Below are 15090 nucleotides of genomic sequence, written 5' to 3' on the forward strand. Positions count from 1 at the left end.
TTTCGAAATACAAAAAGATTATTAGTATTACATTAGCGAACTTAGTTGTAACAAAACAACTAGTTGAATTTAGTTTTTATATCAACAAAACAACTCATTATTAGGCATTGAACCCCATCAGCTTAGCACTGAACATAGCTTTATATGGGGAACTTCTCTTACATGGAAAGTAAGATCGACAAAATCTGTCAAGAACCTACTTAAGCCCGTCGCAACAGGCTGGTAATAATACTAGTATTTAACTGAAAAGAATCATTGATCACATCAGATACAAGACGATGTATATAAAAGCTAAATGTAAAACATATACATGAAATTGATCCAAATCAAAACCGAGATTACGGACAGTTAGGGCTCTTAACTTGTGTCTATGCATTAAAATCAGTTGAGTCGTGTTTCTTTCAAATCAAATATAAGACAAACTATGATTAAAACAATTATGTGATTAAGTGTATTTGAAAGGGTCTTTGACCGGTATTAAGTGTATTCCACTAACAAAGAAAGTTGCGTTGTAGGTTATAGGTTCGAGCCTCGTTTGAAATAATCGGTATGAATAATTATGTGATTAGAAAAGGATGGAAATTCGAAGTATTTGCCTTTAAAAAAAAAAAAAAACCATTCGGATGGCTTAGTGGTGATCCATATCTTGTTTGTTTATGTCATTTTATTGATTGTTTATGAAAACGAAAACATACAATCGCCGTTATTTATTAAAATCTAAACGAAAGATTATTAGAATTAATGAATATATGTTATAGGTTATCAACAGGGGAAAAGGCAGTGTGGATGGCAGGTTCGATTATGGAGAAGTAAATAATCAATGATTATGCGGGCAGTAACTAATTACCCAAGCAGAAGGACAATGACACTAGCTAACCAACTGAGAGAGTAAAATAAATAGATGAATTACTTGCTAAAGGTGCCCGAAAGAAGTGGAATCAGACTCAGTTTCAATAGCCGTATTTGATGATGTTTCAAAGTAACTTCAGGAATTTAGCATTGAAGATAAGGACGGAAGAGAGTCGGTTAGTTGCAAGTAATATATGTTATCATCCGTTCATTTTACGGCTTTAAAGATTAAGACATTGCCGTGGTGTGTAAATATTTAGACCCGTTCATGCACACATCATTCCATCATGGCTTGGAGTCTTGGACCCTACATTTCTGGCCCTATCCATTTTTTTTAGTTTTTTTTTTTTTATACTCATTTATCATAGAGTTCATGCTATTCGAACATAGCAATCAAATTCATATAACGAGCTCACACTATCATTACATACCTGAAACCCAATGTGTTCAGCCGGTTGATCAGACAACCACTTTTTAACCGGTCGGTCAAACTAGTTGGATTGCAAATTGATCGGGTTTTCAAAGAGATAATTAACAGGTAAAATGTAAAGGGTGGGGATTCCTTCAATTTAGCTTGAAGAATAAAATTAGAGTGTTATTATTAGATTAAAATCAATGGTCAAAATTCATTTATCATATTTGAATCATGACCATTGATTTCAATGATTAGATCATCTAACTTTATTATTTGAGGAGATCATATCTCAACCCAAATGCAAAAAGGTGTAACATTAAATCCATAATAATCAGTTAATCAATATTGATGTACCCACTTTGTTTTGTGGGTCCCACCGTATGTTTGCATGCTAAGCATGGCGTGTGTGTGACAGTATAATCCAAAAGTCAATCGACGTCAACTTAACATACTTGTAAGTTCTAAGTTCGACCAAGTCTTTTATTATATTAGATTAGATGTACATACTTTCTGTTTTATTGAATAGAGAAAGTCAGAAAACTCCATTGTTATAGTTGTAACATGATATACTTAAAATTTTATTTCTTTTAGCCGTATGTATTTGCTAAGCATCTTAACACACATTTAGTTATTGTGACACTTTCAGTTACTTAATTATTAGCTCACTAAATCAAAGTCTCAGATACAAGCTTGTAATTTGTAAAGGCCTATTACTTGATGAAATTAGCGCATCACATCTCGATCTATAAATCTCAGTGAAACTTCTATCCAAAACAAAAGAATGCAATTCGATTTAAGACGTATGCTATTTCTATTCCTTTTTGTGGCAACACATTGTTATTTTCGGTGTATGATTAATTTAGTACATATAAGCACGATTCCATCACACGCATGTTTTTCTAAATTTGTAGTAATTAATTGAACTACTTTCATTTCTATACGAATAAGGATATATATGACTCATTATTCCATTAAAAACTAACACAAAATCCCACAATACTTTATCACTCTCCAAAAGTTATGAATCTTATTTATGGAAACATTCTAAATTTAGATAAATATTGAATCCATAAATTTATTAACCTTAGAGAAACAACCGGTAATTTTACACCGTGAATTTCATTGACCATTTGACCCTACAAACTTTAGTTTTTCAATGGTTGACAAAATTACTTCTTACAAGAATCCAATTTCCAAGCGGGGATTTTTATATGACCCAATTAACATTTTGTACCTATAAATACCTTGGCATCATGTCAACACAACTATCGGGAGGATATATATATTCTCTTGGGTTACTTAATAATTTTTTTTTTTTTTCCATATAACTTACAACTAAAAGCGATCTTGCCTTAAGATTATAACCTCGAGGCAAGATCACTTTTATAGTTAATAAGTTAACACCGTCCCACCCCATCAGCACTACGACTCTTGCCACGTCGTAATGGCAATGCTCAACAAGGACATTTCCTACAAACTATTAAAATCTGTCGTGAGTCGTGCCAATTCGATCGCGCCCTCAAGATGCCGTCAAGCACAAAGAGCCATGTTCAATGCCGGGACCACCACCAACTTCCCACCGGTTGCCAACAAAAACAACGTTACCAACGCCACCGAAAATGGCGGTGACAAGATATTCGATTTTGATGACACCAAGGCGTTGTTTGCGTCCGTTTCAACACCAAAGTTGTTGCATTCGGCCACAATCTTGAACTTTTCCGCGGTCGAGTCAATGGTGGATTTGAGCATTTGGTTGATGAACTCGAAGTTGATGGATTATGCGTTGTTCCGGAAGGCGGTGTTGGGTGGTGTTAAATATACGGCATATGATCATTTTGTGGCGGGTGGTGATACGGTTGAAACGGGTAAAACCGTTTTGAAGTTGTGGAATTCCGGGTTGAGAGGGATGTTGGATTATGGGTTGGAGCATGCAAATGATAACGAATCTTGTGATAAGGCTACTAAACAGTTGATGAAAACTATTGATTCAACCCAATCCCTTCCTCCTACTTCTGTAAGTTTAATTTTCATTTCTTAATCTAGCTTGATCTATATTGAAAAGGAAAAAAATACCACAAAAGCCATGCGCATAGTTGTGTCAAATGGGGCATATACCCAATTCTATACATCATGACAAAATGGGTCACCTTCATTAGTTAACATGTCAAAAATAACATCAATGGTCCAGAAATCAAATGGAGTGACACCTGAGTTTAATTACTCATCAATGCTCTGATTATGATTAAGACAACCGACTATCCTGGTCTGAGTTAGACCTTGCTGGTAAAAATGTTTTTTAATCGATACATGATGTCAAAATAAGCATATCAAAATAATGCAAGAATATACTAAAGAAAATATATTATACATAAATAAAAATGAGTAAGATCGTAGAGATCAAATGGTTCTTAAAGGGTGAAACAAAGGCTATTTATGTGGTAATTTTGCCTTTTTAGTCCAGACTACTTGATGTAAGGTTTGGAACCTTTACCATTTAACAAAGTATTAATTAATGAAATTCGGCTGGGTCGTTTGTTCCGTAATTTTATTGAATTGAATGACCAAAAAAACTATACTTCACAGTAAAATGCATATCAAAAGATATCTCTTTAATACTATATTGTTTCAATAATAGTTTTTTTTTTTGCAAGAATATGCATCTGATATAAGCAAAATGTGTAAAAAAAACAGGTAAGTTTTGTGGCCGTGAAGGTAACAGCAATCTGCCCAGTTTATTTGCTTAGGAGAGTGAGTGATCATCTTAGATGGGAGTACAAGAATTCATCTTGCAAGCTGCCATGGAAGCAACAAACTTTGCCAATATTTTCCGAAACAAGTCCTTTTTATCATACATTACAACAACCGGCCCCTTTGACTGCTGACGAAGAAAAAGATCTCGAATTATCTCATCAAAGATTAATGACACTTTGTGATAGAAGCTTTGAAAACAATGTTCCAATTGTTATTGACGCCGAGGACACTTCCATCCAACCTGCTATCGATTACTTGAACTATTGGGCTTCCGTTAAGTACAACGAGTCCTCAAGACCCATGGTTTATGGTACCATTCAAGCTTACTTGAAGGACTCTGGTGACAGGATGGCTTTGACCAAGAAAGCAGCTGACAAAATGGGTCTGCCTCTCGGGTTTAAGTTGGTACGTGGAGCTTATATGTCGAGTGAAAGGAAGTTGGCCCATTCGCTTGGTGTTGAGTCCCCTATTCATGAGACTTTACTTGACTCACACAATTGTTACAATCGGTGTGCTTCATTTATGCTTGATGAGGTTTCTGATCGCCCTGGTGGACTCATTCTTGCCACTCACAATCTTGACTCGGGTAAGGAAAAACAAAATTAACCTTTTTAGTAGCATGATCATTCTCATTTGGAAAATCACAAAAAAGAAAAAAATACTTAAAAAAAGTTCAGATTTTTGTCACATATTGAAATGCCCTTTTGGCCTTTTACCACTCTTAATTATTTGAAAATATACCTTGTTTTGAAGATCAATTCTTATGTGAAAATTAGGAAAGTAATTATAGAGTTTGATCATATTGATTGTAAAATAACAGGAAGCCTAGCTGCGCAAAAGGCACGTCAACATGGTATTACTAAAGAGAGTCAGAAGCTCGAGTTTGCTTCGCTCTATGGAATGGCAGAGGCAATGACATTTGGGTTGAGGAACGCTGGCTTTGGTGTTAGTAAATATCTGCCATTTGGACCAGTTGACGAAATCATGCCTTATCTTCTACGACGAGCAGAAGAGAACAAAGGCTTGCTGTCTTCTTCAAATCTTGACAGGGAACTCATGGTGTAAGACAACACAATACTTTATATGATTTATATAAATTGTTTCCTTAAAATGCTTGATTTTGATGATTGTTACATGGTAATTTTTTAATTTACAGGAAAGAATTGAAGAGGAGAGTGAAAACATGTTTTGGCTAAGGTGCAAATGAAAATGAGAACAACCAAGTCGATCAAATCAGGAACTAAATCCATTGCGCTAACTAATAGTACCAAGTAACTATTTCGAATCCAGCCTCTTTTTGGTGTCACAAATCATATATGTAAATTGTAAAAATGATTTATACACTGATTTAAGTATATATAGAGGCAAAGGTTCTTTTCTTCACTTTTTCTTTTCTTTTTAATGAAATTTTGTAAAGGGGTTTTATGTAAGCCATTTGCTCATCCTTTGTAACTCTGAAGTTAGCTATGATCGCTATTCTACAACCAGGGGCGGTATCAGATATGGGCAAGTGAGCCATTGCCCTTTAGAGTGTTTGTAATGGTTCTCACACATCAACGCCACACAATACCACACAAGAACCACCCAACAATCACACCACATCTGTAACAATAACCATACCACACCATAACTTTTAACACTTTGAAAAGGAAAAAAATGAAAGAACCCAACACAACTTCAAGGTGGATATTCAACCTTGAACCATCCACCCCAAAAAGACCTTGAGGGTGTAATGGCTCCACACCATGTGGTTGATGTCTTAACTTCCACGCCGTCCACACACTCCTCCATTACAATTGCTCTTAGAAATTCAAACTTTATCATGAAATTTTAAAATACTTTCCATGGAGTTTTAAATTTTGTTTCATTTTAGATTTTTTTTTTTTCTTTGAAAAAAACACACATATACATTATATATTAGGAAAAAAACCATAATAACACATGTTGATGATTCAAAAGTGGGGATAATGAAAATATAGGTAAAAAAATCTGGGTAAAAGTATAAATCCAGTCAAGCTATTCAATTTTGTCATGTTATTTCATTAAATTTAGTTTATTAATAAAAAAAAAAATAAAAAAAAAAAAAAAATCTTGGTTCGTGTTTAAAGAAGAAAGGAGTGGGCTAAAATGATGAATTTGGCCTTACGTAACGGCAGATAATTAACGCTGTTGGTCGCATGGATGATTTGGGGACATAAACCTCCACTGAAACGTAGGTGCAAGTGCCATGATTTTTGTAATTTACTTTTAATAATGAATACTACGGCCCATTAAACTATCATGGGTCTTCTTATGGGCCTTAGGTTTTGGGTCAAAAGTAGACATTGGGCTGTGGGGATTGATGGTCACTATAAGTCTATAATCAACGAATAGTATTGCATTTTATTATCATGATTATGACTTTAAGTTCGATACTCCGATCAATCGCTCGTTGTTGCATGGGATAATGGTATTCGGACATTCAGTTTATAAGTTTCACATGAAGTGGTTGGAGTTGTTAAAAGTTCACCTTAAAACAATTAAACAAAGAGAAATGATATTGTTACAAACAAAAGTTTACTAACCATATTTACAAACACATATGGACTAATAGAAAAAAAAAAGTGATTCAAGAAAGAAAAAATAAATATAGTTTCATTGGTGGTTATTGATGCCACATGTGTTTGTAATTTTTGTTTGTAAAATTTTGTTTGTGAATGTAGCATTGCTCTTAAACAAATACGTTATATCTAATTCGACATATCACCTCGTATATATAGTCATTACTCTGACAAAAATCATCCACATGTTTAGGCCTCTTCATTTGATGATCAAAACTTATTTGTATTTCGCTTCTAACATCTTGCTAGCCGGCTCTTTATATATTTGTGTTATGCTTTGCAGTAAAAGGAAATCAAAAGTTTTATAACTACAAGTCTTACTTCTTTTTTTTTTTTTTCTCATACAAAACATAAATTTCATTTGTGTATACTCTCTTTTTGTAGTCAACAACTCTTTATTGTTGGTCACCTAATTTGTTAATTAATACAGTAATCAATTAGATCATGTGAACATTGTATGTAATCCATATATAATTAAATGGATATCTAATTTATCAGCCACTAATATGATGTTGATCAACACTCCGCACAATTGTTATTATGTTCGAATCTTGTCATGTCTACTTGAAAATTACATTACAAATATATCGCAAATAGACACATCTATGCTTCTTCAATTTTCAATATTTGTTGCTAATTAAAAAAAGAAACAAATCAACTTTCACCATCCTTGGAGTTTTTAGCTATGTTGTATGTATCTAATTTATGTTCCCTTGTTTTATTGTGTGTCATTTTTTTTTTATCATGTGATGCATACTAACGAAAGATGAAAGCCACATAATCTTTTCTTCTTCTTTTTCCTTGTTATTCTTTTATTATGAAAAGATACTAAAATCTACACTGTTTGGTAGCTTAGCAAAAACACTTGATTTTTTAAACAATCTAATTAAGAATCATTAAATTGAACCCGCTATAAAAATTGTTTAATTATAATATCGGTTTTCATTATTTAAAATTTGTTTATACGTTTGAATATATTTACTAGGAGCCATAAAACTATATTTCTCGGCTCTTCCGGAACTTAAATCGTCAGTACCAACTTCCCGTTAAAATGATAACTAAAAGTAATATGTGTTCGTATGTTCAAAAAAAATACGTGTTCGCATTTTAGGGTCCAATTTTTTCTTTTGCCCTTGGGTTCCGATAAAAAAAATCTATATTCGAAGACTATCAGATATGATAATCAACCCCTTGATTTTTATAAATTTACTATGCATATCCTTGCATAATAAATTGTTTAAGAATGTAGGATCATCAATTTTGTTTCCTTTTCGTAAGCAGCGACGAAAGATCCATCGAAAGTATGTAAAACCCCGACAAAGATTTATTTACAAATTAAGAATAGAAGATCCCTTACGGGTTGTGTATGAAGACTTGGAAATTAACCTTTTTAGCAATGTATTTTGTTTGAAAGAATAAACCCATCTATTTTCTTTCATGAATTTGTGAATTAAATTATTACTTCGCAACATTGTACGAATATTGTACTAGTCTAATGCATATTTCTTACGGTTATTTACTGAAATGGTACCTGGACTATCCACTATATTACTGGTTTCATACCTATAACTTTAAAATTACTCTCATCATACCCCAACTTATCAATTTTTCACTCGGACGATACCTGACTTGACGGGCGTCAGTTTGACCGTTAAGTTGGGGTATGACTACCGTAAATTTTAAAGTTTTAGGTATGAAACCAGTAATATGGTGGATAGTCCAAATATCATTTGTGTCATTATTATTATTATTATTATTATTATTATTATTATTATTATTATTATTATTATTATTATTATTATTATTATTATGGTTGTTGTTGTTGTTGTTGTTTTTTTAATTACACAAAGTACATTGATATTTTTTTTTGTAAATATTTATATTTATTTTAAAAAATACTTTATTTTTATAAAAAAATTATTGTAAATTTATTTTTTTTTATTAAAAACTATTAATATTTCAAAAACTATTATTTATAAAATTTATTTTTTAATAAAATAATATTTTCTTTTATAAAAGATCATTTTTAGTACAAAGTTTTTATTTTTATAAAAAATATTTTTCAATCTTCTTTTTTAAAGGGGTGAACTGGAAAGAATATCATAATTTCTTGTATTGCATTAGTACCTGTACAACTACTATGTAAGGTTTGAATCAGCTCAAAACAGATTTAATCAACTCCATGTGGTGGTATCCATTGAAGACTTCACGTTCATTTATCAATGTTTTACATGAAATTAATGTACTGCTTCTGATTTACTTATTTTTTTTAAATAGAAAATAAATAAATATGAAATAAATAAAATCATCATGGATCTATAATTTGATTGATTAATAGTTTTTAATAAAAAAACTAAATATTTACAATATTTTTTTTATAAAAATAAAGTATTCTTTTATAAAATAAAAGTTAATTACATAAATGACACCTGGACTATCCACTATATTACTGGTTTCTTACCTAAAACTTTAAAATTTACGGTAGTCATACCCCAACTTAACGACCAAACTGACGCCCGTCAGGTCAGGTATCGTCCGTGTGGATAATTGATAAGTTGGGGTATGATGAGAGTAATTTTAAAGTTATAGGTATGAAATTAGTAATATGGTGGATACTCCAAGTACCATTTCAGTAAATAACCCTATTTCTTATTATGGCAAATTACTTAAAGCTAATTAAATCTACAGAATTCACAAAAGAATTTTAGCGCGGTTCTAATGTAAATTAATAGGATTAGGATCCTCTAAAGTTGATTCAACTTTATAGGTAAAGTTAGATCAACTTTATAGGTAAAGTTTGATCAGCTTTAGCCATTTGATTAAATCCAATGGTCAAGATTAAAATGTGATGTAAAAATCTTGACCATTAGATTTAATCCAATGGTTAAAATTGATTAAACTTTACCTATAAAGTTGAATCAACTTTAGAGGATCTCAATCCAAACTAACAAGCAAGAACTATATCTTTGTCCGTTAGTATGATTAATAATTTACATGACATTTTATTAATCTTTTGACTAATCCACATGAAATTTGATTTTGTTCATATCAACTCGATGAGTTTTAGGTCAATTGACAAAGCAAAGACAAGATTTGTCTCACCCGTGAATCTGACCTCTTGAATTTCATCTATGATTCACGCTTTCATTTAATAAGATACAGAAAAATGAATAGATAGATTTAAGATGAAACGTTTTGAGTTCAAATCCGATTCAAGATGTTGGGTTTTATTATAGTTATAGTTACATTCAGACTGACAAAATTTTCTTTCGACTGATGGCTTTGATAGACTCTGGCCACCTAGCGTTTTCATCTATTCGCAAAGTGTATGGAATGGTTTTTGCCAATAACTCTAGATAGCCAAACATTTAATACATTTTTCCAAAGTAAAAAAGGAATGATTTTCATCAAACAACTCACTAGATGTTCCCAAAAGATTTGGTTTGCTTGAGGACCTACATACACACATGTTTATTTTCATTTTATATCAAAAAATAAAAACCTCCCACCACCTTTGTTTTGGGACTTGTACACATTTCTCTCCATCTCTGTCTCTCTCCTATTTCACCTTTTTCTCAATGAAGGTGACAGGGGCGGCAGCAGCAGAGCTTCCTTATGGAAAAAACAATCAACAAGTTTCCACCTTTAGAAACACCACATCCAAAACCTTAATTCTTGTTACTCTAACACTTATTATTTTGACAGTTATACCCCTATATTATCCACTTCATAAATATCCAACAACCGGCGGCCCTGCTTCAGCCACCACAGACACACCCATCGCCGCCCCAATCTACCACCACCAACAAGATGAACTCATTACCATAAATGACAACCATCATAAATGTGATGTGTTTTCGGGTGAATGGATTCCTAACCCGGATGCTCCATATTATGATAACATGACATGTTGGGCCATCCATGAACATCAAAACTGTCAAAAATATGGACGACCCGATTCGGATTTCATGAAGTGGAGATGGAAACCCGATGGATGTGATCTGCCCATTTTCAACCCGTACCAGTTTTTGGAGATAGTGAGGGATAAGTCTTTGGCTTTTGTGGGTGATTCTGTGGGCAGAAATCAAATGCAATCCTTGATTTGCATGTTATCCAGAGTAAGTTTGAATACACCTCAATCCATTTTTTAACGACTATTTTATCAGTGCCGGCTTTAACATTTTTAAATACCATCAATTTTAGACGCCTCCCATCAATTTTAGACGCTAATTCGTTAGCACATACAGTTTTGATAAAAAGTTTAACTTAATTGGCTAAATTAGTATATATAGTTTTAAAATGGAAAGTGATACCTACGTAATATATTTTTATCATACACAACAATACATGTATTAAACAGTTATATTGTACAACTATTTAATACATATATTGTTGTATACGGTAAAAATGTATTGTGTAAGTGCCTTTTAAAATTGTTATTATCTAATGTTAATGTTCAAGATCTTTTAGTGAAAATGCATGGTTGATTTATATTTAAGATCTTTAATTTCACTCGTAACAATTACAAGTTTAACTTAATTAGGCTAGCTATATTCTATTTTTTGTTGAATAACAATTATCAAAATCAACATAATCTTTTATGTCATTTTATATATATAATAATAAAATACAACATAAATGGTGCTGTTCATGTATGTTATCCGTCAATTTGTTATAATTATTAAATAGAGTTAATGAACAATTATTTAATCAGACTATTGTTAAGCTCTCATTTTCATGCTCTGCATGATTAAAAATAATTGTAACTTTCTATATATAGAAGTTAAATTTAGAGTAGGGTGGGTGGTGTGCGTATTGACTTTTATATTTTGTGAAAATAAATTTCAAAAGGACGAATGCTTTAAGTATCTTTTGTTTTTGTTACATTTAATTTCTTTGTATTTAAGACTAGACTTGATTTTGCATATAACACAACTATAAAATAAATACTAAAAAACATACTACTCAGTACTCCCTTCGTCCAATTTTAATTGTCATGTTGACTAACTTCGAACGTAAACAAAATTATTTACAGTCAAAGTTACTTAATATGACAATTAAAATGGAACGGATGGATTATATAAAATTATAACCAAAGAATGGACAAAGAAAAATGAACTCGTATTGTTATTATTATTATTATTATATTTATATATTATTATATTCTATATTCTATAGTTTAATAATAATCCGAGAGTTTAGATGGCATCTTATGAGCAATTATGCACATGGGTGGGTCCCTTTTGCTTACGTGGGGAAAATGTGACTAACAATTGGCTCTCATTTCTAAAGATCTTATCATCAATTTTCTTACCAAGTTTTTTCCTAATCATTTGACATTTGAATATCTATTCATTCATGTTCATATTAATCTTTTCCTAGCTTTAATTTTAAACCATTTCACAACCAGCACAAATAAACTTATCAAAAGGATGTTGTTTCAAGTCTTGCAATGCATGCCTACTTTTTTTTTTCTCTTATGCATAGTTATAGTAAATTTATCAAAATACATGATATTTTTATCGATTCCCTCTAAACAACCATGAAAATGATGTCGTATTTGGGCATGTTCACCTATAGAAGTACTTTGTGTTAAAGTTCCCTTTAAGGGAAGAGTCAAAAAAAGAAAAAAAAAAGCTCGGAAGATTCATTATCGAAATTGCTAATGTTTGTATATAAAATCTATCAGTTGATTCATATATAAACATATACTTGTACCAAATTTCACGAATATTACCCTTAGAAAAATTAGTTCAATTTAGTTGACTCTATCTGATATACACTAGCTCCGTCATGCTTTCAGCGTAAAATTTTTTAGCAGCCGTGACAATGTGACATATTATTTATGCTTTAAAGATATGTATTTTGGTACATAAACACTTTAGAAAACCTTTTCTACATATCAACTAATTCTGTAAATTTACTTTAGATAAAGTCATATGAAGTATCTGATTCGTTTCTAAAGGTCCTAGCAGCCAACGAATGTGCAAACAAAGACCTAAATGAAAGGAGCCAATGCCAACGGGACAGGGCTCATAGTGACAATATAGTGGTTTTTATGTTTGCTGTTTTGGTGTGTAGGGGTTGAGTGTTGGGTGAGGAAAGTCAGTAGCATAAAGGGTACACATTTAGAAAAAAGGAAAGAGTCGTGAAATTTAATTATCTTCGTGGAACTTTGTCCTTTGTTTTTGTTCTCTTCCAATAATTACTATGCCCCTTTTTATATCTTGTGACTATAATATCTTGTGACTATATATAATAATTAAAGTTTATATATTTATATATATGGATAATTTTAATAATATTAATATGATAACATTTTGTTCATTAAATAATGATTAAACTGATGCATGAAGATTCATAAAACATAAATATACATACTGATGCATGAAGATTTCTATGATACATAACGATTTATAGTTAAAAAAACATAATTGTTTTATTTATTTTGTTATAATATATATATATATATATATACACACATATATACTATTAATTAGTATTAGTATCATAAGAAATCATTAAATAATATTTTTTTTAACAAGACAAGATCTAATTGACCCATACGTGACAATTATATTTTTTGTACAATAACAATATATTGATGGTTTGGTTGAACGTTTTAGATCCGGACTATATATAATATTTACTTGGTGACAGTTTTTAGAGAATATAATCTTGCTGGCAACATGGACTCCTCAACCATTTTTTATATTTTCTAACGTGTAGTGGTTTGTTTATTGAATAATAGTACATCGATTGATATTATATTTCAATTTTCAATGTATTTTTGTTTTCTAGATATATTTTATAAACTTGAAATAGTCTTAAGCCGACAGTCGTAAAGGACAAAAGGTTAAAAAAGGTAAAAGGAAAATCTCATACTCAAATGAAAGGAATAAAGAGAAAATAAATTGTTGTTATTATGTGTTGATAAATGTATAGAAGTTGGGCTCCAAGTTTGTACTTCATTGGTCCATTTACTCTTCAAATCATACTTTATGTGGGATGCCAGTATTGGTGTGGTTAGACATATAGGGGAATTCCAATTACTTTTAATAGAAAGATAACAATAAAACAAGATAGACCAAATATTTGTATTTTAGGCTTGAAACTTTCCCTATAAAAACTTTAAATGCTTGTACTCTGTTATATATAAGAAAAATCATTAACTTCATGATTGTCATTTTACATTTTCAGGTTGAATATCCTATTGATAGATCAGCAACAAAGGATGAAAACTTTAAACATTGGTATTATGTTTCTTATAACTTCACTCTAGCCACATTTTGGTCACCGTTTCTAGTAAAATCAGAAGAGGCTAATGTTGATGGCCCGACCCACACCGGTCTTTTCAACTTGTACTTAGATGAATTCAACGAAAAATGGACAACACAGATTGACGATTTTGATTACTTGATCCTCAATGCGGGACATTGGTTCTGGAGGCCTGCAGTGTACTATGTTAATCGTGAGGTGGTCGGTTGCAGATATTGTCAAATAGAGAACATAACGGATTACCCTATGACATTTGGATACAGAAAGGCAATAAGAACCGCGTTTAATGCAATAAATAGTAGAGAAAACTTCAAGGGCATAACAATTTTAAGAACGTTTGCGCCGATGCATTTTGAGGGCGGAACGTGGAACGGTGGCGGCGATTGTGTGAGGAAAATGCCATTCAAGAGCAAGGAGATTACATTGGATGGTATAAATTTGGAGTTATATATGACACAATTGGAAGAATTTAGAAGGGGAGAAAAGATGGGGAAAAAAATGGGTTTAAAGTATAGGCTTTTGGACACAACACAAGCCATGTTACTAAGACCAGATGGACATCCAAGTAGATATGGGCATTGGCCCAATGAGAATGTGACTTTGTATAACGATTGTGTGCATTGGTGCTTACCTGGTCCCATTGATACTTGGAGTGATTTCTTGCTTCATACTTTGAAGATGGAAGGTCTTCGATCAGCAGAAGAAAAATCACACCCTAGAGGGTGAAGATTAATTCCTTCTGGATCAATTGAAGCAGGGGAAATTATAAGTGATTGGATTTAATTGTTACCCATTTTTATTTTTGTTTGTTTGCCCTCATAGATTTTGTGTATTATTTTTTAGGAATTTATAATTCCATATAAGGTATGTTGTTTTAAAATGAAATTATGTATTTAAGTTATTAATATAACATCGGTTTACTTCTTGATCTTCCCGTAATTTATATATCGGAATCAAGATATATGTATGCACAGTACTACATTATACTATATAAAAGAAAAGCATATATTTTAGCGTCAAGTATTTAGGACTTTTTCATATTATGTGAATGTAACTTTTTTATATTATGTGAATGTAACTAACCCGTTAAATAGAATGATTAATGTAAAATTTTTACGTTGACCAATCAAAAACTTCTACTTGGCAGCTCATATGGTTTGTCATGTATAACCTTTTACATTAATCGTTCAATTTAGT

The 15090-nt window shown here is 31.6% G+C and overlaps 2 protein-coding genes across 2 annotated transcripts; both read left to right on the forward strand.

Annotated features, from left to right (window-relative positions):
• The first annotated feature begins 2590 nt into the window (after positions 1-2590).
• LOC122589898 (proline dehydrogenase 2, mitochondrial-like) lies at positions 2591-5262 on the forward strand. Its single transcript, XM_043762226.1, has 4 exons — positions 2591-3278; positions 3956-4601; positions 4836-5076; positions 5172-5262. The coding sequence occupies exons 1-4, from the start codon at positions 2709-2711 to the stop codon at positions 5209-5211; spliced, it is 1497 nt and encodes a 498-aa protein (XP_043618161.1). The 5' UTR covers positions 2591-2708; the 3' UTR covers positions 5212-5262.
• A 4853-nt stretch (positions 5263-10115) lies between these two features.
• LOC122588278 (protein trichome birefringence-like 19) lies at positions 10116-14821 on the forward strand. The gene is made up of 2 exons (XM_043760393.1): positions 10116-10733; positions 13816-14821. Exons 1-2 carry the CDS (start codon positions 10194-10196, stop codon positions 14617-14619), a joined length of 1344 nt encoding a protein of 447 aa, XP_043616328.1. The 5' UTR covers positions 10116-10193; the 3' UTR covers positions 14620-14821.
• Positions 14822-15090: the final 269 nt, after the last annotated feature.

Source organism: Erigeron canadensis, chromosome 2 (genome assembly GCF_010389155.1).
Source record: "Erigeron canadensis isolate Cc75 chromosome 2, C_canadensis_v1, whole genome shotgun sequence".
In the NCBI taxonomy this organism is placed as follows: Eukaryota; Viridiplantae; Streptophyta; class Magnoliopsida; order Asterales; family Asteraceae; genus Erigeron; species Erigeron canadensis.